We start from the raw sequence: 25138 nt of genomic DNA, 5'->3' as shown, positions 1-25138 counted from the left end.
AAGCCCTAGCATTTCATCTTGAGGGAGGCAATGTCACTTAAGCCAATAAAGCTTTTTTTTCAGCTCGTGGAGGAAGGTTTGTTATGTTTCTGTTGGGTTTTGGTTTTGTCCTTTCCTGAGTGTTTCAGCGGGGTGGCTTGATCAAATGCTGCATGCTTTGCAAAGACACTAATTGCCTGACGTATTGCAAGAGTGATTTTTGTGTTGAGATATGATTTAATGTAGGACTGACCAGGACTCTTTTTCTTTTTAAGCTGTATCAGCTGGAGTAGTTACCACAAGAACCTGCTAGCCAGCAGTGACTATGAAGGCACAGTCATCCTTTGGGATGGATTCACGGGACAAAGATCCAAGGTCTACCAGGTAACATGCAGTCAGTGAGCAACACTTTCCCACACCATGGACCACATTGGGGGAGCAGTATTCAGTTGTGAGATTGAATGCTCTCACAGAATGTGAGATTCTGCTTCTAGTCCAGCAATAGGCTTTTGCATTCTGCAGGGTGAAATGGATGCTCCTCGTGTTTGGTAAATGTCTCATCTGCACAGCCTTATTGAGCTGTAGTCCTCCAAGGGAGGCAGCTATACCTTCTTGTCACAGTCATGAGGCAGTTGACGTTTTCTTGCTGCTGCTTTTGGGTAGGGAATCTGCATAGGGAGAAATGAGTTGGAAGTTGTTTGTCTTGCCTTTCTTTAGAAACCCCTGTCTCTCCATACTTGTTCCACTTCAGTCTTTGTCAAAAGCCTTTTGTAAAATCCTGCAGTGATTGCTGCTTCTGGTGCTTGTAAAGCAGAAGAACAAAATGCAGACTTAAGTGGCAAGGCTGGGAGAACGGGGTGGTAGGCAGAACCAGGAAGGGTTCCTGCGCTCAGCAGAGCAGCGTATGCATGCAAGTGGGCTGAGCTCAACAATGAGACCTGCTTGAGAAGAACTTTCCAGCATTTTGTCTTTTCATGCAATTTGAACGTTGTGTTTCTATATAATGGATTCTGAGAGGCTTGTGATCAGAACAAGGAGGTTGGAAGAGAAGATGGTCTGTTTGGGGAGAGGCTGGATGTGCTGCAGGCTGTTGTGTAGGTAGCATAGTGCATTGAAACAGGTCAGTGATAATGAATGAACTGCAGACTAGCCTTCAGTTCCCCCTTCTTGACAGTTCAACATAAGTTTTAATTCCTATTTAAGCCTTTTTTTACTTTTTTCATTGTGTTTTGGCCATTTTATAATGCTTGTTTTCACTAATCCTTTGCATATCTCGATTAAAAAGAAATTATACTGGACAAAAATCTTGTCTGTTTTCCTCTCAAATATGTTTTGCATTTCTTTGAGGCTGAATAATGAACCTAGAGAGGACCAGTTGTTGCTTATGTTAAAACAAACTCATTTTGCTTCCTATCAGATTCTTTGAATCTTTTATTTGGATTTGCATGGAGGCATGCATACTGACATCTGCTTCACATGTATTAGAAATCCTTTAGTGACTTTCTCCTGGCGAGCTTTTCATGTCGTCATCTTGCAAGGCTTTAAACAAAGGGTTTGACTGAATTTCATGTTTCATTCAATGCGGTGTTTTGCTTCCATGTGGGATGTGCCAGCATAGCAAATACAACTCTTCTGTGTTTTGGGGGAGAGTGTGCAGCCTTGTAAGAATATTTGTTTGAGTGGAAAACCACAGGATTAGACACAGGAAGTTTTGTTTAATAGCTCAACAGGAAGGTGAGAATTTCCTGGACTTTCAGAGAGGAAGTGTTTGAAATGTCTTTGAACAGGCATCTTATGGGTATTGGGAGATACAGCTGTGATCTACTAGAATAAGAAGCAGCACACGGTGGAACCATAGCCAGTCAAACTGTGCTGCAAACTCAGGTCTTTAATGTATATTTCCTGAAATCATTATTTTTTTTCTTTCAAGTAAAAAAAAAAAATCAGTTTTAGTTTTTAAAATTGCTGTTCTGCTTTCATGGCATGTCTAGCATACTATAAGCATTGGTCTGATTAGGAGAAAAGATATTTTTTGAGAAACTGCTAAACACGGTAAGCTTCTGTGTCCAGGACTCTCTTGACAATTTATACCAAACAACATGTGTTTTTTCTTTTACTGTTTTATCAGATTACAGCTCACTACCTTGCAATATTTTTCTTGTTTCTCTAAACAGGAGCATGAGAAAAGGTGCTGGAGTGTTGACTTTAACTTGATGGACCCAAAGCTATTGGCTTCAGGCTCTGATGATGCCAAAGGTATTAGTCTTTTTTAGTCTCTGTGCAGAAGGCTTACACTCTGTGTATTCCCTTTGAGGAACAAAAATGTGATATTTCAAGTAGCTGATTCCTCAGCTGCCTTCAATATTGTAGTTGACATGGTAATGTGTCAAGATATTACTGAGAAGGAGAGGCTTTGTTTGAATTAAGATTTCTTGGTGCGATGTTCACATTTTTTAGGTAATATGCTCTCTAGCTAGCATTTTCCGGGACACTAAACAAAGCAAAATGCTTTAACATTAGTTAAGCTTGTTGAGTTAAAGCCTTAGGGCCTTCCAAAAGAACAGCATGTATTTATATTTCAGAAATGAGGTTGTCGGTGAAAAAGCAGAAGTTAAAAATGCCTGCTGCTGTTTTACCTGTAGCTCGGAATGTTAAAGACCGTGCACAGTGAGAAGCTTACTGCTTTCGCAATGTGCAGTGTGTTTCTCGGAGCTTAACAGAGTCAGATGGTGGACTGAATGAGCGTGCTGGGAGCAACTCGGCTTTCCACGCTCTGCGGTCCATTTGACAAAGGGCTTTTGGAGAGAACCCTTAAGACAAGCCCTTTCCCAACATCCTGGTAGAAAAATGTTCCTCTTCTAAGAAGAAATAGGAAACTTCTAAAGAAAAGGAGAGCACTGAGCGATATGTAGTAGTCTTCATCCCTAATGAACAAGATTTTATCTGTAATATGTTTACAATATCAAATTAGGGTTATTAAGCAGCAAGAGGTTTAGAGTTTCTTTCATAGTCCGTGGGGATCACCTCTCCCATATGGGCTTGATACAGCTCTGGACAGAGCTCTTCATGATTTGCTTTGAAATGATAAATTAATTTTTCATAAACATTAAACCTTGCAAGCTGCTTCCCCCTCTAAAATGCTTTTAAATTCTGTTTCAAAAGAAAGCTGTATTAGTGTTCCTCAACTGCATTTGGCAGTCTTAATGCAGCTGGTAATTCCATTTAAAAAATGCAGCTTTAATGATTATTTTATACTTAAGGTCGGTTTTAAATGTTCTTGATGCACTTCCCTCCCCTTTTTAGTGGAAGTCAAGAGTGTTTTCTGTGTGTTTAAATGCAGTGGGAGTGAACATTCACCTTATTATCAACCTGTTCATCACATTGCTCCCCACTCATGCTATGTATTTGAAAAAGCTTATCTGCCAGGTAGACGTGCATTTATTAGCATGTTAAGTTGTCCAGTTTTGCAAAGCCAGCTGCAAGCAGAGCTCCTGTCTCTATTTTAACAGTTCACTTCAGTAATAGTTTCTAAAAGTGTAGTGTTTACTTAGAAATTACTGTAATAAAGTCAGCAGAGCTACATAACTTGCATTTCAATTCACAAAGGTCTTTTAAAGGTGTATTGGGGTTTTGGTGAATAAAACTGGGCTGGAACACTTTATCCTTTACGTCTACCATGGTTTGCTTGTGATTTGCATATGTAACAAGCCCATTAGAGACAAAGGGAGTCCTGTGTGGAAGTGGTTGAAATAAGCACAGATTTTGGAAGTCTTTAAGATACACAGCAATAGTAGCAAATGTCCAAATTAATGTTATAGTGTCCACCTTCCACTTCAGTGATCACATTGAAAGGGTTAAATGTGAGGAAAAGGTAACACCTATGATGAGTTCTCTTAACTCAAACCTGCCCAACTTAAATTTTTGTCTTTCTGCTTATCATGTTCAGGAGTGTTTGGTTGAGTTCTGGACAGCTTTGGGTACATATTGGGCCACAGCAACCCCATGCAACGCTACAGGCTTGGGGAAGAGTGGCTGGAAAGCTGCCTGGCAGAGAAGGACCTGGGGGTGTTGGTTGACAGCCGGCTGAATATGAGCCAGCAGTGTGCCCAGGCGGCCAAGAAAGCCAATGGCATCCTGGCTTGTATCAAAAATAGCATGGCCAGCAGGACTAGGGAAGTGATCGTGCCCCTGTACTTGGCACTGGTGAGGCCGCACGTCGAATACTGTGTTCAGTTTTGGGGCCCCCACTACAAGAAGGACATTGAGGTGCTGGAGCGTGTCCAGAGAAGGGCAACGAAGCTGGTGAAGGGTCTGGAGCAGAAGTCTTATGAGGAGCAGCTGAGGGAGCTGGGACTGTTTAGCCTGGAGAAAAGGAGGCTGAGGGGAGACCTTATTGCTCTCTACAACTACCTGAAAGGAGGTTGTAGAGAGGTGGGGGTCGGTCTCTTCTCCCACGTAACAAGTGATAGGACAAGAGGAAATGGCCTCAAGTTGCGCCAGGGGAGGTTTAGACTGGTTATTAGGAAATTATTCTTCACTGAAAGGGTTATCAAGCATTGGAACAGGCTGCCCAGGGAAGTGGTTGAGTCGCCATCCCTGGAGGTATTTAAAGGACGTTTGGATGAGGTGCTTAGGGACATGGTATAGTGGTGGTCTTGGCAGTGTTAGGTTTACGGTTGGACTCGATGATCTTAAAGGTCTTTTCCAACCTATATGATTCTGTGATTCTGTGATATAATACATATTTTGCCAGCTACAGCGTCTGGTGGGAAATCCAAGTTCTATGTACCCTTCCTGTCCTCTTTTACTTCTCTGCTTGTGTGAGGCCACGCTGGGCTTTCTAACAAGAAATCTGAATGCTGATAGATATTGGTGTGACCAGAGCAATTGGAGCTAATCTCACTGCACTTCTCTGGAAAGCACAAGTATAACGTTTTCCTGTCAAGTGAGCAGGACAAGCCAGCAAAAAAGTGACAGCTTTGCCAGTTCTTCCCACTTGCCTGCATATCTGCCTGTCTATCCTCGGTCTTTTCAAGTTGGAAGCTAATTTTTAAAGTGCTTGGTAGGCATGTATTGGGGAGGAGCTTTTAGATGAAAAATCCTAGCATCAGTGTTTCACAGTTGTCTCTGCCAGGGCTCAGGCACAGCAAAGGGGGTGCTAACGAATGGAGAGCTATTAGGGATAAATTATTCTGATACAATTAGAAACAGCATCCTTGGGCCTCGGGTCCTGCATTGTCCTCTTCGTTAGATGAAGATAATCCAGGATGCTTATTTGTGGAAGATCTTTCTACTTTAATAGTAGATAATGAGAGCATAAAAGCATTATTGTATTTGAAGTAACTACTATGTGTATGAAAACCTCACTTTTATCTACAGTTGTCATGCCCTTCCCTTTTAAAGGGGCAAAGGTAGTTGTGTATAGGGACCTGACTGTGTACACCAACTAGACAGCAGTGAGCAAAATTAAAGTGTTTACTTGTGCTACAAGCAGCTTGGGGGAATGGTACAGTCTTAATTTCAGTTCTTTTATGCATATAATAATGGCAGGAGCTATGATTCTCATGTAAGTAGGAAAGGGTGAATTTCTGCTATTGGAGGAGAAGAGATTATTTAATCCTGTGAAGGCAAAATGATGTGATCAAAGTGCCAGGGTAGGGCTGGAGCTAGTGCACTTAGCTAATGACTTACAGCTGCTTCTCAACCCAGCATCCCTGTTTGTTCTGGATTGGGAATGTAGTTTAATGGCCATAGTAAAGTTAGCAGATGAGATAGAGCAAAATATTATGTGGTGCCATGTGGGTAGAATTTAAGTCTCCACTGGGGTAGAGGCCTGTTTTGGAGTGATCAAGCATTTGATCTCTGCTCTGGGGTTGTTTTAGAAGCTCTCTGAAGCTCAAGGAGATACAAGCAGTACTGACAAATTCACCTGAAGAAAAGAGTCCTGGTTTTACGTCCTTTCTGTAAGCTGTAGTCCCTTCACTATCCCCTGGCTCAAAATGGAGAGGTGGAGCAGAACAGTAGCACCTGATTGCTCTGAGTTGTAGCAAGATGTTACTTTCCTCCTTGCCATGAGACAACGAAATGCAAGCATCTGTTTTATTACATCTAAGGAAAGTAATTTCCATGCTGCCTTGGTAAGTGAGAACATTGGTACCAGTCCTACAGCTAACTTTTTTTTATTGCGCCCTGAATTCAGAGGTGAAATACAGATTTGCAGAGTTGCCTTCATAAAAAAAGCATGGCCTTCTAGAGAGGGAACTAGCCTGAGAACTGCAGATCAGAGTTTGCTCCTCAGCTTTGTTGAGGAGGACTTCCAGAGGATTGTTCAGGGTTTCATTTTCAGTGATACTTTGCTGCATCAGCTTCTGCTAACTTTAACTGGAGGTATAGGTGTTTATTGTTCTTAAAATATCAGGTTGAACTTTCATTTTGCTCATTTTCCTGGCTAAAGGAAGTTTGATAATTTCCTGGAGATTTGTAGGGTTGTTGGATTCCATTGGGAATACCTTGAAAGGTCAAGAAATGTTGGTAGTTAAAATACCAACCAAAATATCTATCTGGCTGTGTCTTATGCAAGGAGGAGTACCCTGCAGTCATTGCCTGCTACCAGTCAGTTTACATCATCCTCCTGACCTGCACAAGGCAGTGGATCAAAATTTTTGCCTAGCAGGACAATTCAGCAGCTTCCTTCCTTTCTAAGGGATTCCTCAAAATCTGTTCAAACGAGTTTTCTCGTGCCAGTATCCTATTCCTGGTTTACAGCTTTTTCGGAGTGACAGCAGCCTCTCAATCACATGACCAGATAAGAGTTTCAAGAATGACAGGCTGAATGAAATATCCTTACTATCTGTATACCAACTGTGTACATCAACACCTTCAGCTACTGCATTACAGGCTTCTGCCTCTTTTAGTCAGTGTTTAGACATGGAACTGGTGCATAGAAAATTAATTTATAAACTCACACATTTGGTGTAAAGTTCCAACCAAATAAACAATATCTTAAAGACCTAAACATTTTAAACTGAAAAAGCTGTTCTGGAGGCATCTTCTTACTTGTTTGGTGAGGGGTAGACATTTGGCCACATAGAGATGTCTTTCAGCAGCTGCAAAATTAAGATACATATGCTTTGACATCATGTGTTTTAGAAATAGTCAATCTCAGATGGTTGCTTGTCTCATCAACACAATTCTAGGTGTTATCAAGACATCTGTATGTTGTATAATTACTGCCTCAACCTCAGCAAAATTGCTGAAAGCTACAGCAAATAAACTCTACCCTTGTGAACTATGCTTTATTAACCTGTCAGTTCTTTTTAAAAAATAATGGGCAGTTCCAGGTAAAACTTGTCATGTTTCATTACGTGTTATGTTGCATATATCCTTTTTTATGGCACTGACTAAGATATAATTGGAGCCCAGCATATCCCACAGCAGTTAGATCACAGAAATTGCAGACTCTAATCTGTGTCTGTCAGTTGTAACAAATATTATGATGGCTTTGAATACGCAGGTTGACTCTTTACCAGATTAAATGGCTCCACTTACGACCTGAAAACTTGAATGAAAAAAGGAGCCAAGTTGAAACTGAGCCCTCAATTAGCTTTTGCTACAAAACTGAGACCAGATGGCCATTTGTTTATTAGAGGTGGTCTCAAGGAAAGACTTGGCTGCTTTGAATGCAACTTTAAATATTGATACCTGGTTGGAAGGCTTCAAGACAAGCCTGTGTGGTTTTAGTACTAGATTTGGGCAGAACATTGCTCTGAACTGTGAGATCATGTAACCTCCCTGCACGCCTCAATTTGAAGCAATGTTGTCTGCCAACAGTGTCCTCTTGTAATCATGGTATTATTTGCTTCCTATACCATCTCATACATAAACTTGATGTCCTCTACTGCCACTGCAACTTAGACTATACATCTCCTAGTATCTGTTCATTAAAGCAAAATGCTAATGTTTTATTACTTTGCAAAATTGTCTTTCCTGGCTCCATTTCCCTCCCTGCCCCCAAGCACAAAACACGATGGAGGAGATATATCATCCAGTCTCACTTGGGAGAAGAGAGCATCTTAAGCCATACTTGCAAAGCTGTTGGTTTCATTTGGAAATGTAGCTATATGTTTAGGATGAATATTATCGCTCTGGTAAATGAGAATGGATTTTATTTCTGAAAACCAACAGGATGGGTGCTGTTTTCATTGAATTTTACATAATGCTTATATGCAAAAATAGTATGTATCACTGTTTGTATTTCTAGTGTGCGTGTGTGCTGCTTTATAATGGTTCCAGGCAGCTGTCAGATACCCACACAGTGCTGTACTTAAAATGATTCCTTAGTGAGCTCTGAGCAGTTATGTATTTCCTTCATCCTTGAAGCAGTTCTCCTAGGCATGGTCAGAAATAGTGCAATCTTGTTGCTTTTTCATTGCTTACCATACTATTAAAAACTAGGTGCACTAGAATGAACCTGCTAGTGTTCCTCCTTTTCCTTGACTATCTAAAACATCCTAGAGTAATCCACGTGGAAGCCTTGCTGCTGCTTTGAAGCTCCTGGGAAAGACTGACCAAGAGGTGATACAGAGGGGTCCTCAGAGGGTGGGGGGACACACCATAAGGCTGCTTACCTCATTTATTGGCCACAGTGAGCAACAAGATTCTTGTTCTTTTGCCATTTTTGCTCCAAAGTGAGCTTTCTGTAAAAAGACAGCAGAGGACCCATTGGCCACAGATCTGAAGAAGCCGAGGCAGCGTGTGGCAGCTGTTTAGGGGATTAAGACTTCATGTAGCTCCTGTGTGTTCAAACATTGGCTTCAGCTTGCTCTGCTTCCTGCCTCAGCATGCTGATCATGATATTCAAGTACAGCACAACCCACTCATCAAGAAAAGGGCGAAGGGAGAACATTTAAGTCTTATTTAAGTCTGCCTTACAGGCATCAATGGGGCTTGATGCCAGTGTGCTGCCCCTTCACCTGGACTGAGGGCAAAGTGTTTCATCTGTAGCTTTTAAAAGTAAGGTTGGCTACATGGGGAGCACCTGGCACTCTTCATCTTTAAGGTTAAAATGGTACATGAAGTGTTTGGAGAGGGTGGGGAAGGCTGTATTTTGAAAAGCCGCTGGTGTTTTCTGTTGGTTGTCCTGTGAAATGCTGAAGTGAGTACTTGGGGGAAGAGCTCATTCTGTACCACAAAGCTTAATCAATGTTCACACGGTAGTCTTGTAGAACAGTAGAGTTCCTGGTACCGAGGAAATATATCATTGCAGGAAGCCAGCATACTGATTTCTTTCCTGTCTGTGCCAGTTTCTCAAGAATAAAACAAGTTGTTCTCACTCACTGTGCTCAAGCATACAATTAAGTATATTTATTCTGTGCAAAGCAATTCTGCCGTGGAGCATAGAGTTCTTGCATCCCAACTAAGGGACAAGGAACAAAAAGGATGCAAGCCTTCCTGCTCTTGGTTATATGAATCTGTGGTCCAGTAGCCTTAAATGCTGAGATTCTAACATGTGGTTAGTCACCTGCTCTGATGTTCTCAGCCATGCAGGATGTGGACTTTCACTGTCTCCTGTGTGTATGGAGGTGGGCAGGATATTTACAGTGCACACCTGAGAGTGTTCTCAAGCTTACCAACCATCAGCAGCAACTGACCCTTTACAATCACTAACATCTTGGCAACTGAGGCTTTTCAGAATCTTATTTATGAAATAACTAGATTTTGTGCCTTTCTAATGAGGTTGATTTTTTTGTTGTTGTTTGTTTACTCATTTCTCTCTTTCTGTTTCTCTAGTGAAGCTGTGGTCTACCAACTTGGACAACTCAGTAGCAAGCATCGAGGCCAAGGCTAATGTGTGTTGTGTCAAATTCAGCCCCTCTTCTAGGTATCACCTAGCTTTTGGCTGTGCAGGTAGGTACAAGGGGGTTTGGGCAAAGAGTTCCTTCCTTCCTTTGTTTCTTATTTCCCCCAAAGATGCGAGGTTGGCTGCTGTGCCCAGGACTGAGGTATCTTTGCAGTTAAAATGCCTCTGAGTAAGACTTTTCAAGTGTGCAGTCACCCAGAAGACACCATGATACCCAAGTGTCAACTTCATCCTGCAGCCTGACTTTTTAATTTGGGTGCCTCTATCAGAGATAAAAGCTCATGAAAGCAAGTCATCTAGTGTGTTTATTGAGATCACTAAGGCAACCAGGCAAAGCTCAGCTTTGAGAGTCTCATAGCAAAGTTAATGTGTTAACATGGTGATAGTTGTTCTTTCTGATTTATAGCATTGCTCTGTAAATACTGTAAAGCCATACTGGCAATTTTAACTGGTTTTACCTGAGGCGTGCTGTAAAACAGTGGCTCTGCATGTTTCGCATAGCTGCAACTACAATCCCTGTGGGTGGGCTCGTGCTTTCCTAGGTTGAGCAAAGCATTGCTGTTAATGGGGTTTTTCGGTTTTTTGGGGGTTGTTTTGACTTAGTCAATGGGGAAGGCATGATAAGCCTTTTATTCACGTTGGTTAAATAGTTCTTGGTGATAATGCAAAGATTTGAGAGCAGAGCAGGTGTCACTTTGGGAGGAAACTGTATCGTGCTATGCATGCAGGAACTGAAACTCAGAGGTACCTATAAATGTTTAACGAACTCTGCATTTTCTCTCTCCTCGGGGAGTTTTAATGCACTTGTAACTAGGTGTTCTGACAACACTTGCTATCTCTGGACTTCAGGAGATAAGTTGATCATTCTTGCAACCACTGGTTTGCCATTTCATTTAGGTGTTCCCATTTCCAGGCTGGTTCTACTTATTGTGACTCTAAGGAGGAAAAACTAAATTTGCATTTTGATACACTACAAAAAATGGATTCAAGTTGAAGTGTAAAATATTGACTTGTTTGACAGGCATCTCACTGAAGTTTAGTGAATTACATGCAAGAATAGAATTGAATTACAATACCTACTGGCAGCATTTGAATGAAAGGGGCTATCTGTGAAAGGCTCTAGGGAAAGATGAGTGCACCAGCTCCGAATGGATCAGCTGCTGATTAAAATAGATACGTAAAAGCACCACGAAACAGAATTCTTCCTGATAAATCAGTAACTGGGATTCCTTTCCACCTGAAAGGCAGAGCGGGGAATAAGGCACAGATAAATCTATGAAAGCTTTCGGAGCTGTAGGGCACGTGGGATGGAAGCAGATAGGAGTGTTTCTCTCCCCATATTCACGTCTAACAAACTGCGATGGGCTCATCTTCAACAAGTGTGTTTGGGAAAGAAGCATTAGCAAGCACTAGGAGTTATATGGAGGTTTTAAATTACTACATGTGCATTTTTATGATTTAGAGAATGCTGAGGGGTAAAATGGTATTTGTACTGGGGAAGAAGGCGTAGGAGGGAGACAAGATGAAGTTTTAAAAGTGTTTACATCTGCTTGCTTGGTAATTGAGTCTCTAAATAAAAATTAAAATGGGTATTTAACTATGATTGCTGAAACAATTACATGGAGTAATTGAACTGATGGGAATGACTTCCCACAAAGGAATTCTAATTGATCTTTCAGCCATAAATACATGTGAAAAAATGGCATATGAAATTAAAAGAAATACTGGGGTCTTGAAAGATGTTATTTCTGAACTCCTAAAAGAAATCAGAGCAAAGATATGAGTTAGCGTCTACTTTTGTACTCCTACTCCATATAGTCAAACAGTCCTGTTTCATGTGTTATGATGGAGACAAAAGTTTTTCTCCTCCATCAGTTTCTGCAGGTCTTGTTTACTAATTTCATTTAGTCTATGGAAAAAACAATCTAACTTGTAAATAGTGTGATTTGTCACATGGGCTATAAAATTGACAAAGGAAGAGTCAAAGCTGGTTTCCTTGAGTAGTAGTAAAAAAAAAAAAAAAAAAGGGTGGATTGGGCACACTGACTTGGCCATTCCTGTTTGCCCCCCAGTAGGAATAAAGATGAGCGATGCAAAACATTGAACACTAATTCAGTGACCAGTGTAGTGAGCAATTTCAGAAAGCTGTCCTAGCTCTGCCTTGGCTTGTTCACATGCTCAGAGGATTTTCAGTTTTGAAAATGGTTTCAATTACTTACTCAGTGACTTAGTCAATGGTAAAAGAGCCAATACTTCTTAGCATTGCATGTCCAACACTGTTTTGTACAGTATTTAGGCAGAAGTGCTGCTCCCGTATATACTCTCTTGTTTTATTTGATATGATGGAACTTAATGCTATATATGTGCATATATATATTTATAGTTTAAGACTTGGAGACAAGCAGTTGATGAAATGGTGGTGGGGGGGAAGTATTGGTACTTAATATTTGAGATATAAAAGGAGGAAGTAAATTGATTTAATATACCATTATTAAATTACTAGACATACATGTTTCAGTTCCCCCTTCTCTGTATGCAGAATAGCTTGCAAGCTAGCATGCCTTGCTTTAGCACTGCAATTTTGACTGCAAGTCTAAATTTTTTCAGCGTTAATATTTTGAAATTATTAATTTTTTTTCAATTTCATTTCTTGTTTTTATTTTCTCTTGAGGGTCTTTCTGAACCATCCATACAGCTGAAACCCCTTTTCATAAGGTCTTGTTCTTTCATGCCTTGCTTAATGAAACATTTTCCTCTGCCCTTGACAAATGCATCTTGCCCATTTGCCTCCATCTTTTAGAAATGCCTCGTTGAAGTGCGTTTTCCTAATCAGATGCTTCAACTAGATCGGCATCTTTTTGAATCTCTGTGCTGGTTCCTCCTTTACATTTTCCACAGAAATAGAATGGCTATCTTAAGGTCCTTTCTACCCATCTCCAGTTTATGTATCCCTTCTCATTTGTTAGTAAAATCTTGACTGTTGGCTGGCTTCTGCCAGTGATGCTAATATTGTACATGGCTAAAATATTCAGAGGTAGCTTAATGCTTTCTCTCACTTTCTTCAATTTTAGAAGAACTCCCTTTTACAGAAAAATAGGAAGGAAGATGCTTAAGTCCAACAGAGATCTACCAACATGTGGCATGAATTGTGAGCTGATGCAGCAGCCTGTTAAAGTGTTCTCATTGCCCTTTTGTTCCCTGTGTGCCTTTATCTGCTGAGGACCTCCAGTCCTCAAACCAGGGGCTCTTTGGGGTGGGGTCACTTCTGTATGTCCAGTGCTGAGGGTGATGGCAGCTTGACCTTCAGCTGGGTCCCTCATCCATACTGCAGTGTAGGTAGCCACAGTCACGTACCCACAGCTTCAGGGCTCTGTAAGTAATCCTGAACCAGAGATCTTGGTTTTAAAAAAGCATTTCCGCCTGCGCCCAGTTTGCATGCTGTATTGTCAAATAAAAAGTGAACTGAAGGACTGTGGTGATGGATTTTGAAGCAAGGCCAGGCTGGAAACCCTGTGGCACAGTCAGTGAAATGGGGGTTATTGCTCCAGCAGCTTTGGCTGTGATTTTTTTCTCCCTGATGAGACTATGGTGACTCTGCTAGACTGCTTACTGCTGTTAGTATCGTACTGCTTCTCCTTCATGGATAACATCCCTTTCCCCCTTGTGCCGAATTCCTCTGCAGGTCCCTGCCCATCACTGGCAGCAGCAGGAGAACATGAAGTGACTGCCTTGAACGATGCGTCCTGAAAAGGACATGATGCGGGTTGGAGTTGGGATTTATGTGGATTTCTTGGTCAAACCCTCTGTGCTTCAGTATACCTGTTGGTAAACATGAGTACTGATCATAGAAGGAGTTCTCGTGACACTTTTAGATGTAGCTGTGGTCAAAAGTGTTGTTAGATTGTGTATCTCTGTGGAGCACTTTCCTTTAGTAGAGAGTACTGGGTTGGCTTCAGATGTCATAGAAAACCATGCTTTAGTTGCCACTATAGAAGCAAATCCCAGGATTACCATCTAATATGGATGATATATGTATTTCTTTCCTGGGCTCTTCACTCTGAAAGCTTTTAGATGACCAAAAGATCATTTTGGTATCTTAAAACAGAACAAATGAGCAATAAACTGGAAATAGAGCCTATACAAGAGAGGAATGGGTATTTGGTTTGAGAAATAATTCTCTTAAAACCAGACAGGCACTTCAGGTGAGAGGGAAGCTAGCGCGTCTGGCTGCAGGCTGATAAAATCTGTTGCAGTGGAGAGGGCACATAAAGAAGAAAAGATCTCTTTTGTCTGTTACTTTAATAAAATATTCTATTTGCATGCTTACTGAGTTGAAACAGTGGGCAGTATAAACTGTAATCACTGCCAAATACAAAATCAGGTAATTTTGTGGTCTTTTCCTCTTTTTAAAAATAGATAGGGGGTTTGTCCTGAAATTAGCTATATAAATCATGACTGAAGTTATTGTTCTGCCTCAGCAAGAGCACTGATGCCCTCAACCTATATATTTTCTAGCTGTACCATTTCCCTGCTTTAAAAAAAAAAAAAAAGCTGAAAATGCATGCAGGTTGCAGCTTGAATGTCCAAGTTGTGCAGTCTGGGTGAGATCAGACTGTCCGCTAACTCTAGTGATCTAAGTGTAGCTATTGATAGCAATGCTTTATTCCCAGCATGCTGTAATACTGTCAGCAGCTACCACTGACCTTTTATTTTCCATATATTATGCAGAGATCATGTCATCAAAGCTTCATATTCCTGAGTTCTTACACTAGATGCGTCATTCTCTCGCATGCTATATTTTTTCCCTGTAGGACCCACAAATCTAGCAGGTTGGATTAGGGGATGAGAGGGATTCCTCAGGGCTGCAGAGATGCAGGACAGACTACCAGCTCTTCAGGAGCTTCACAAACTAAGTGGAAGCAGTGGACAAATACAGATGGACGGAGGAGAGCAACAGAACAGCTGCAACATGGTCAGAGCTTAAGGTTTTGCTGGGTTAGTTTTAACCTTGATCAGGTCTCCAAACTGCTTCACTGCATTGTCAGAAACTCTTGACAGCGTGGGTTCAGATAAAGTGATCAGGGCAGGGAAAACGCGGGGCAGTGCTGATTTGTTGGTTTTACTACTTATAGCCTCAGAGTTTGAGACTACCTGCACTGGGGATACCATACTCCCTCCTAAACATTTCCAATTTTGCTTTTTCATCTTTTCCTTCATACTGGCAATTGTGTGGCTAAAACTGAATTGCCTTTTTTCTGGATCAGCTCATGCCCTGGTCATAGAGCACCAGTGCTGGCCCCAGACAGGCTTTTGGCAGCCTGAATTGAGATCAGCATTAGCTACTGAGGGGCAAATCCTCACTGAACATGAGGTCTCCCAGTCCTGAGGTTTCTCCCCTTTCTTGCCCGCTCTGTCTCTTCTCCTTATTCCCTTCCCTGCTTGTACAGTGATGCTGAGCAAGAGTGCTGCCCAAGAAAGTGCTTTTCCTTCAAAGATGGTTTTGCCCTTCCCCAGCAGGTTTTGCATACTTTTCAAAGGTCTGCCATGTGCACCATCTTCAGCATTACAGAATGGCATTGTACTCTGGCTTTGAAAGCTGCCGCCTTTCTTTCATTGTTGAATGTCCACAAAACTAATGATACTGTTCCACAGCATCTAGCATGCTGAAGGACTCCTGTTGCTATGTCAACAGCTTTGTTTTCATTTGCAACTATTTACCCACACCTTAAGATCTCCACATCGCCCTGGTACACTTACAGTTCAAGGTCACCTGTGGCTTCTTTATCAGCATCGTTCAATTTTGCTAATATACCTGGTGTCCAAGCGAGACAACTTTGGAGACCATCCTTGTCCAGTGAAATATTGATTTTTCTGCTGCAGTAACTGGAGCAGTGATTTCTCTTTTCCAGACATTTCTCTGTAGAGCTAGCCTTTCATGCTGCCTCAGATCTGGGTGACTTGCCTGCCTTGTCACTCAGCTCGGAAGAATGATGTGATATTAATGACCAAGAAGGCGGTGTGCCTTTTTGGAAGAGAATTGTTTTCCAGCAAAAGCAAGGTCTTACCTTAATAGATTCTCATGGGTAAGTACTCTGCTTCATTGAAAGCCTGCAGTGACTCAGAAAGAATCTATTTGTGCAAATATATGACATGTTTAGGGTGGAGTTAGGCAGCTTCTTTGGGCTTAAGCTACAAGATTACCTTTAGCGTATGAATTGAGTGCTGTATTCAAAGGCACAGTCAAAGGTTAGGCATTTGTTTCAAGCCTGGGGAAAAGTTCACAGCAGTACTCAAAATTCAGCCTTTATGAAAGCGGTATGGCATGCAGCAGTCCAGGGCTTGCCCGTTACTTTTATTGGACTTTACCTGCAGAGTGTCTTTTCTTTTTTGTGGGTATTCAATAATCTTCCTCTAGTCCATGATCTCTGAGGCTGTTGGCAGGGGAAGTAGGGGACGAGGTCCATGTTTTGGAAGTGCACACTTGTCACCTTATAACTTAAACTCATTCCAGAATTCATTGCAGAGGTTTCGTTTGTAACCTTTGAAAGCATCTACAGCACTTCAATCAGTTGAGGGTCATTTGGAGGAATCTGTATTTTTGGCCAATGTGGTTGTGATCATATTTCTGTCCTGACTACTTATTGGGGGGAAGCACTGAGCTTAGTGGGATTTGTTTAGGTTAGAACACCATCTTGAAGGTTTGAATTAAAAGTTATCCCTTTTCTTGGATGCTGGGATGTAACTGAAAGTGAAGTATCAAGCCATACCTTCTGCTGTTCTGGTGAAGACAATCTTTCTGGCACTGGCAGGTAGATCACATTCTGCTTCTGCTCAGGACTGACAAGCAGGAGAACTGCAGCTATGCCATGTTATTTAAGCCTACGATGTTTGCAGTTAAGCTGACTTGCCTATATCTGCACATTGGAGATGCTACCAGGTCAGCCAGGCACTGCACAGTGTTGTCCTGCCTTGCTGCTGCTGCTTCCTAGGAAATCATGAAAGGACACACAAAGCACTTATAGGTGTGCAGGACATGTTGTACATGCAAATTTCACATAAGCTTCAGAGTTTAAAAGCTTATGTAACTTTTTTACTTGCACAGAAAAAGTAGTCTCTGACTTGTGTTGGATAAAGCATTTGCAATGAATAGTGAGTAACAATATAAAGACCTATTAGGAGTTTCCAAACTTTATCCCAGAGGTCGTCACACTTCACTAACAAGTGAATGAATAAAATGAACTTGAGAAGCTCCATTTGATTCTCTGGAGAAAAAGATAAATCTGTTATTAGCAGAAATGAGTGTGCTAATTGTTTGCTTAAATATTCTTTTCCTGAACATTTTGTCTTCCGACTGGTGTAGAAGTCATTTAGTCAATGTTACAAAATTCAAATTAAAATTGAAATGAGCCTTGAAATTCAGGAACAGAGTAGACAACTCCAAGATTCATCTTTTCCTCAGGATGCCAAATTACTCTTGTTACTAGCTGTTGCTGTATGCCTTAGAGTTCAATCCTTTCCAGCCTTGGCGGTTTCCAAAGCTGCAGTTTTTCTGGTAGCTCATTTAAAGGAATTACTCATTGGAATAACATTGTCTGTAATGGCTTCCTGTGTTTTCTCCTGTTCAGACTGCTGCGTAGATTAACCATTCCAGCCTTTTATTTGGGTACTGTGCACATTTAGACTTTTATAACATACACTACGTTTTCCATACAAACTGGTGAAGATTGTCACATTGCATAGGAAAATCTATAACCTGCAAATGCAGCATGGGCTCTCATCTCAAAGGCTTTGTTTGATAGTATCTAAGCATCCAAGCATTGTATATGTTTTTTAAGAGGAGAATTTTTGAACAGTTGGGCTAGGTTGAGAGGAATTAATCTAAAGATGCCCTCTTAGCCATTTGAATCTCAAGAAGATAAAAAGTAAGACTGTAGATGTGTGTGCAAATCTAGTTCCCTTTCACATCACTTATTTCATTGCCTAGCTAATGTGCACTTTGCCTCTTTTCTACATTGCGTACTTGTGTATCATTCTGTATTTTCCCATGCTTATTTCCTTGTCTGCATAATCCCAACACATACCTTTGGGGTTTTGGTTTAAGTATTCTTTAACTAATAAAGCATTCTTTATCTAAGCTTGAATATTAGTGATTGTGATGCTGTATTTAATATCCATCATCTCTTCCAGTGGAGTCTGCTTTGAGGGCAGTTTAGGGGATGAATCAGATCACTGTCTCCAGAACCTAGTAAAAGAAGGCTTATATCTCCTCAGGCTAGTGAAGCAAAATGTAGTTCTGGGCCAAAATCGGGTTTGACTGATAATTTCACAAACTTGGTCCTCAGCTGCATATTGTAATGTATATGGCAGCAGCCTGCCCTTTTCCTAGAGATCGTTTCACTGCTCTGAAGCCTGTTTGGTTCTTTTTGTATGATGCTTGCTGATATGACAAAAACCTTAAATCTGTTGCTTCATAAACGTAGTCCTAAAATCTTGGAGAGGATGTTCCTTTTCTTATCTACCTTTCTTAATGTCTTAAGCCCTTATCTACATGATCTTGACATCTTGGAGCCTGTGGTCCCTGGGAGTCTGGCTGTGCTGCCCTTTCCCTCCATCACAGCTCCATGACCTGCGCAATTTTGAGTCATTCAAGAACCAGAGCTGACATGGGCTTGCAGTAAGAACAAATACTGTGTGCAATAAGTATCTTGAATCAGGAGAGATCTGTTTGGTGAATGATGTAGTACTTTAGGCTTTAAAAGGTGTACCCAACAGTCATTGTACAAATAAGGCTTCTGGTGCTCATGTGAGAAGTTTCAGATCTTTAGAGATGTAGTCCATTTAGACAGCATGGGTTGAAGCACCTTTTACTATAAAATGACTGTTCTTCACATGTTCTAGGTGTCTTAAAATTCATTTTGGACATTGGCCTGCATGCACTAGTGCATATAGAGTTGTACATGTTACATAGTTAAGGAGAAAAGTTGGATTAAGAGTCTGAATAGTACATAATTCTTTTTTCTCTTTCAGACATAAAGAAGGAATTCTCTGAAAAGCTGCAGGTTGTTACTACTCTTATCTTCATTCGTTTTGTAACATTGGTAAATCTTCCTTATGTCTACTGAATATTTTGTTTCTCCAACAGTCTGATAGAAGGCAATCTTTGAATTGCACAAAACCCAGCTATCCCTTACTCCTGTGAGAAATCTCTGTAGTTCTTTAAAACCATAAAGGTCAAAGTTTCAAAGGAGTTCTAGAGAAATCTGTTTTGCTTCCCTGTCCCATCAGAGCCCTTTTCTCAACTGATTAAGATCTCTAATGTTTTATGTCTCCTCCTTCTCTCCTTAATATGAGACAAGTTATTTAGGGTGGAGGTTTTATGGGCTACTGTGTCAAAAGCTTTAGACAAGTCAGTAAAAAATGTTCCCAGTGTGTAAAGACTATTATCCATAACCTGGCAAATGTCATCTGTAACTTCAAGCCACAGGGAATCTGTCAAATACAAAGGTAAAAAACCCAGTTGGTGGTTCCCATCAAGGCTGCTGTTCCCGTCATCTTTTCAGCAGAGGGAGATATAGATCTTTAGTGAAATGCTAGTGTTGATATACATTTTTTAAAAATGTATATTTGGTGTTAGAGATGAAAATCACTGGCTGAAGCAGTGTATAGTCTTCCCTGCAGAGCTCTGTCAAAATATTTCAAGGGCTAACCTGAAACCCTCTGCTGTCACATCCCTGAGTCTTTCCTTGGTAGAAGGAAAGGTAGGAGGTGCTTATTGTGCTGTTGGTTTTGCCAGAGATTAAACTGAGGCTACCAGATGTGTTTAACCTCAGCTCTCTTTAATTCAGTTTTCATGGAGTGGACCTTTATCATGTTGCTTCCTTTATCATCCAGTCTTCTAAACAGAACACTGTTAGGCGTTCTCCTCCTTAAAGCCGTGCTTTTCCTTAGTTTGAATGAAAACCTGGGCTGGATTTGTGTTGATTCCATAAATATGATTTTTTGGAGGCTGGATTTGTATTGGATTCCCTAAATATGATTTTTGGAGGCTGTTGTGCATCATCTGTATTGCAGTGTAGGAAAATGAGATTGAGTTGTCATCCCCAAATACCCATGTGCCTTTCTCTGCTTTAGAAACTTCCTTTCATCTCCTCACTAACATCACAGGTTCTGTGGCTTCCTCACTTAAAAGGTGGGTGTGTTTTTAAGATTTTGCCACCAGCAAAATAAATCACACAGACCTTGCTTAATCTTGTATAGTCTTCAGAGCATGCTATAAGGGAAGAGCACATGGGGGAGGCTTTAACCTGCAGGGAAAATATTTGTTGAATGCTTTTCCAAAGTTCAGGGTGACTGTTGAATTTTTGACACCTATGAAGACGGGGTGTGCGGGAGCTCCCTGGGAGTCTGGTGCAACAGTGTTTGAGACCACTTGTCTAGACAGAACTCCAATAGCAAATGTGAATGAAGTACCGCATCCCAAATCATCTCAGGCACACATATGAAATACAAAATAAGGTCGTTGTTCCAGCTTGCTGCTGTGGACCAGAGCGTTGCTTCTAGAAGAGATTGCTGAGATTCCCCCAGGGCAACAGAAAATGGCTATTCAGAGAAAAACTGTTCCTTTACCGCAAAGGGAACTCCAGGTAAAAAGAGGAGGAAAAAGCAAATGCATCAAATGGGTAATTTTGTCTTAGTTATAGAAACAAAGTACTTGCAGTTTCTGCTGGAAGAGAAAATTGTGAATACAGAGCTATATCCAGCAAACATTTTAATGTGCTTGTAGTGATGGCTGTTGGGATAAAATTTTCTTGTTTTAGTGTTTTGAGGGGGGGGGTTGTTTGTTTATTTTAAAGGAAGGTATATACAGGAAAAATTAAAAAAACACCAGTTAGCTTTGCCTGTGCTGCAATGTTCTACAGGGAGATGTTGGGGTGAAATGGATTTATTTCTGCTTTTTCCTCCTCATGTGACTTGTGATGCTGCAAGTGGAAAACAGCACACTGCATTCTTCAGCAAAATGTTCCAAATAGTTTCGTCTGTCAAAGGGTCTTTGCTTCAGGCTGTATCAAACCCTTTTTTAATCCTCTTCCTTACAGTAAGGGAAATGGCTTGTAAAGAGGGCACTGATGTCAGCTCACTGCTGTCGATATTATCTAATTTCTTCTTCAGAAAATTCTTGTGTTAATTTTTGGTGCAGGGCTTTGCTTGAATTCAAGTCCCCTTTGTTTCCCGTCCCTAATGCGTTGTCACCTTTTCTCTTCCCAGAGCATCTATTTCCTTTATGTAGTGGAAACTATCACACTGCCTTCTCTCCCTGAAATGGCTTGTGATAGGCCAAAGCCTGTGCTGATCATATCCCATCCTGGCATTACTCTGTCAAGTGAAATAAATATCTTTATAGTGTTTCATTGGCTGAAAGGCTTCCCCACCATTCTTTGTCAAATGCCCAAATGCCACCCTGCATTTCTATTGCTATAATAAAGACCGTTTTTTTTTCGCTACACGCTCTGTTCTGCCCTGGAAGAGACCCAAGATTGAAAATAGTCTTTTTTTTTTTTTTTTTGTGGTCCCTGCATGAAGGTTCACCTGTCTTGTTGAGTTGAATTATTCCCAAAGATGGAGTGTTCAACTGTCCTATGTCCCCAGTCTTCTCTCCAGAGCAAGACCTGCATATGGATGTTCAAAGTCCAGTCTGCCTCTCTGCCATAGGGGAGATTAAATCTCCACTCTAAACTTTTTGAACAAAGCCACCTCAGTCACATGAAGATCTCTTAAGTGCTGTTGTTTGGTAGTACAGGCTTGGCAACAAAGTTCAGCAGTTCTCCATTTTCTTTTTGTACCAGTAAGGAGAAAAAAAAAAAAAGAAATTAAAGGAGAACTAAGGTTGTATGGCACTGCCTCGTGCCACCCCAATCATGTGGGATTAGGTAGACAAAACCTGAAAGATCTGAGAAGCCAGAAACTTGTGCAGCAAAACACAGCCTAAACTTTAATGCTGTAATGCTGAGAGGTAGGCTAATGCCTCTCCTTTCTTATGTCAATAGCAAATAGCTTAAGCAAATTTGGATTAAAAAAAATTTCTCCCTAATCCTTTGACATGAGAGTACTTTTCAAGGCAGCTAAGACGAGGTAAGAGTTTACAGAATCTCTGTCTTTGGAAATGCTCAGAGCTTGACTGAGTAGGACCCTTGAATACAATTATTTAACTTGGAAGTTGAATCCAACTTTGCAGTTGTCCCTTCTTTGAGTGGGAAGTCAGACTGGCTGGATTCCAGAGGTCCCTTCCAACCTATGTTACTCTACAACTTTCAGGGCCCTTGAGCAAAAATAGATTTCAAACAGACTGCACTCTGCGCAGGATTAAATTTCAGTTTGGGCTTCCTCATAATTAAATTCTGAGTTGTCTTTGGACCAGCCTTTGATTATATTGCTGCCTTTGTAGGAAGGCTGTTTCCTGGTGTGGAGGTATGTAGAAGATCCACTGGAGAGGTTCTGCTTCCTTATTAATAGCTTTTCAGTTAGTCTCTACGTAAGTATGAGCTTGTTAGATGGCTTTGAGGTCAAGAGAGTCCTGAGGCTTTTGTAGGTCTCCTCTCAAATTAAAGGAAATCTATTTTAAAGTGTTTCATCTTCAAGGTTTGGGTTCAGCTGTCTGTCTTTTCAGGTTTTTGAGGAAGAGCAGCACTTGTTTACCTGGCCCTTGTTCAGGTTTCTGTAAGGACCAAGGCATCTAATGTGCCAAGCTGTCTTCAGTGTACTGCAATACAGTACACTGTAGTATAGTGTACTACTGTTGATTTGAGTTTATTTTTAAATCAGGATGTTGTCCCTCTTTATCTCCTTCCTCTTTCTCCTCACAAATAGAAGAAGAAAAGTTTTTAACAGTGAAAACTGAGGTTGCATGTGAGCCTTCTGATTCTGTTTCCAATTTTGGTCTAGCCAAAGGCTTTACCTCTGAGGATGCAAGCTTCCTTTTTATAGCAAGAAATCACACCAAGCCTGGATGAAAGAGACGTTTGGTTAACCCATCTTGATGCTGAATTTCTGTTCCACTGCTTGTTTGTCTATGTTCAACAAAAATTCATTAAGGTGGCTTGCCCTCTCCTTCATGGCATGCCACTTAAGGGAATAACAACATGTACTCTTTCCTTTCACCCAGAGACACTTGAAACACAAGTTTTGGTTTGAACCACTGGGCTCTGGACACTTGAAGGCATAAGGATATGATTATATTTTCCTGCTAAACAAGTTGCCTAGATACAATTCCAGGTAGATTTGAAGGCTTCATTCTGGCCACTCTGTGTGATAAGTAATCTTGCTTATGCTTGGTGTACAAAGGAGAAACAAGTGAAAGGAAAGATCACTTTCTATATGTAGATGTTTAAATATAAATAACTGGATTTCAGCTAACCCCTTCAATATGTATTGAGCAATGGGGGCTTCCTTCAGGATCTCTGAAATAATTGTTTAACCAATGAAAGTAGAAATGGAATCAAACTCCACAAAATCATGCCTCTCATCTTTCTTTCTGACTAAAGATACTTCGAGGGCTTTTTTGTGCCCTTTTATTTTGTTGCTCTTTTGGTTTCTTCAGGATAACCTAATTGGAGGCAAGCAGAGGTATCTTGCACCAAATTTGCTCTGACTCAGTTTAAATTTTGTTGAACAAGTCATTTAAATACACTCCTCAGACTATAAATGGCTCTTATTCTTACTAATGTGCAGAGTTTCACTGGTGAAAACAGGTAGCCTTGATCCAAGCTTGAAGTTCATATGAGGAAAACAGACAAAGCTGAGGGAGTCATCAACTGAGGACATGAGTTACTAGATGCAACAAATCAGATCATGGTCAAAGAAGCACAAGAGAAACACCTTAAAGGTTATGCTGTAGCCTGCACTTCTGTTTCAGTAAAACATCTGTAGCACAAAGCATGCAGGACTGCAGGCTGTAGCCAGAGCATTAATATATGAAATGAATTTGACCCCTAAGTTTGTTATTGAAGATCTTTTATTTAAAAAAAAAAAAAAAGTCCAAAATGTGCTTTGATAACAGGACTTCTAACAGACCACTTAATTAACATCTGGCTCCCCACCCTGCAACTTTAGTTTTGAATATGTGCATCTTCTTGGCTGTAACATTCATCTGACGTGTAGCAGCAAGCACCACTTATGTTGTCAAGTCTATAAGCACTGAAAAATCCGAGTAAAGTAAATTACCTTTTTTTAATGGATCAATAATCTAAATATTGAACAGTTGAGAAATACACATTTCTAAATGATTGAAATAAGAAAAATGGTCATTGATTCTCCAGCAATTCAGTTTTCCAGAGGAGAGCCACAGAACTTTTGTATGCAGCTCTTGGGGCTTTCTAGTCATTACATCCATTGAATATAAAACTGTTGCATTGCAGGTAAATTTTTCTATTGCTGTCCTTGCCTTGATATCCCTTTGAGTAAGTGATCGGGGGGAAAAAAAAGCCTTGGGGGGTCTGCAGTTTAGCTCGTGCTATAGACTGGTTAATGTTCGTGGTGAAAGTGAGTGTGAAGCACAGGCCCTGGAATATGAATGTTACTGGGAATTACTGGGTACCTGGAGAGTTAAATCACTCTGCTTTTTGGGTTGTGTGTGTTGCTATCCTGGATGTACTGGCACTCAGTGAAACATAAACTGCTGCTGTGTTATGCTCTTTCCTAACCCTTGCCTGCTCTTTCTGGAGTTGCTGATTCTCAGTACATTTTTAAGAGCTTTGCAAGAGGTGATGTGAGCCTAAAGCCTGCTAGTAACAGCTGTTTTGTGAATTTTATTAACAAACCTAAGTGTAAGGAAAATCACTTTTGGCAAAAATAGACTTTGCCCTTTTTTTTGTTTTTGTTTAAACAACTAAAAATCCAAGAGCAATTCCGTCTTTCTGAACAGCTCTGAAATTACCTAAGATGCTGCTGGCTCCATTAGCAATTCCCAGGTCTTTTTTTTTTTTAAAGTTTTTAACCTGGTTTCCTAAGATCATGTAACCACATCATCAGTTTGTTCGCTGTGTCCCTATCCTCGCAACCAAGCTGGGTCTGAGGACTGAGATTGAGAAGGTGCTGATCACTTTACCTCGTACATCACAAAACCATCCTTCCCTTTTGCCCTGCTCCTGCCAGCTGGAGTCTTGTGAATTTGAGCTGCTGAACAACGACGGATGCCATCCTTTGCTGATGCGGGTTATATTTCCTGAAGAGGTGGTGAGATCTTTCGGAAGTTTGGAAAAGTCTGCATTCTTGATTAGTTGTCACTAGATGGCTCAAAGGTGAAAG

The 25138-nt window shown here is 40.8% G+C and overlaps 1 protein-coding gene across 4 annotated transcripts in view; it reads left to right on the top strand.

The window, feature by feature from the left end:
- The window catches only part of COP1 (COP1 E3 ubiquitin ligase), a 131842-nt gene that overhangs the window by 65101 nt on the left and 41603 nt on the right, over positions 1–25138 (top strand). For all 4 annotated transcript variants that reach the window (XR_012776504.1, XM_075507895.1, XM_075507894.1 and 1 more), the window contains exons 13-15: positions 255–363; positions 2154–2235; positions 9769–9885. Coding sequence is in view for 3 of the 4 variants with exons in the window: in XM_075507895.1 (XP_075364010.1) it covers positions 255–363; positions 2154–2235; positions 9769–9885 (308 nt within the window). In the remaining variant the exon portion in view is untranslated. The remainder of the gene's footprint in view (positions 1–254; positions 364–2153; positions 2236–9768; positions 9886–25138) is intronic.

Source organism: Mycteria americana, chromosome 7, assembly GCF_035582795.1.
Source record: "Mycteria americana isolate JAX WOST 10 ecotype Jacksonville Zoo and Gardens chromosome 7, USCA_MyAme_1.0, whole genome shotgun sequence".
NCBI lineage: Eukaryota > Metazoa > Chordata > Aves > Ciconiiformes > Ciconiidae > Mycteria > Mycteria americana.
Note: the sequence above shows the minus strand (reverse complement) of the source record. Positions and strands in the feature narration are given on the sequence as shown.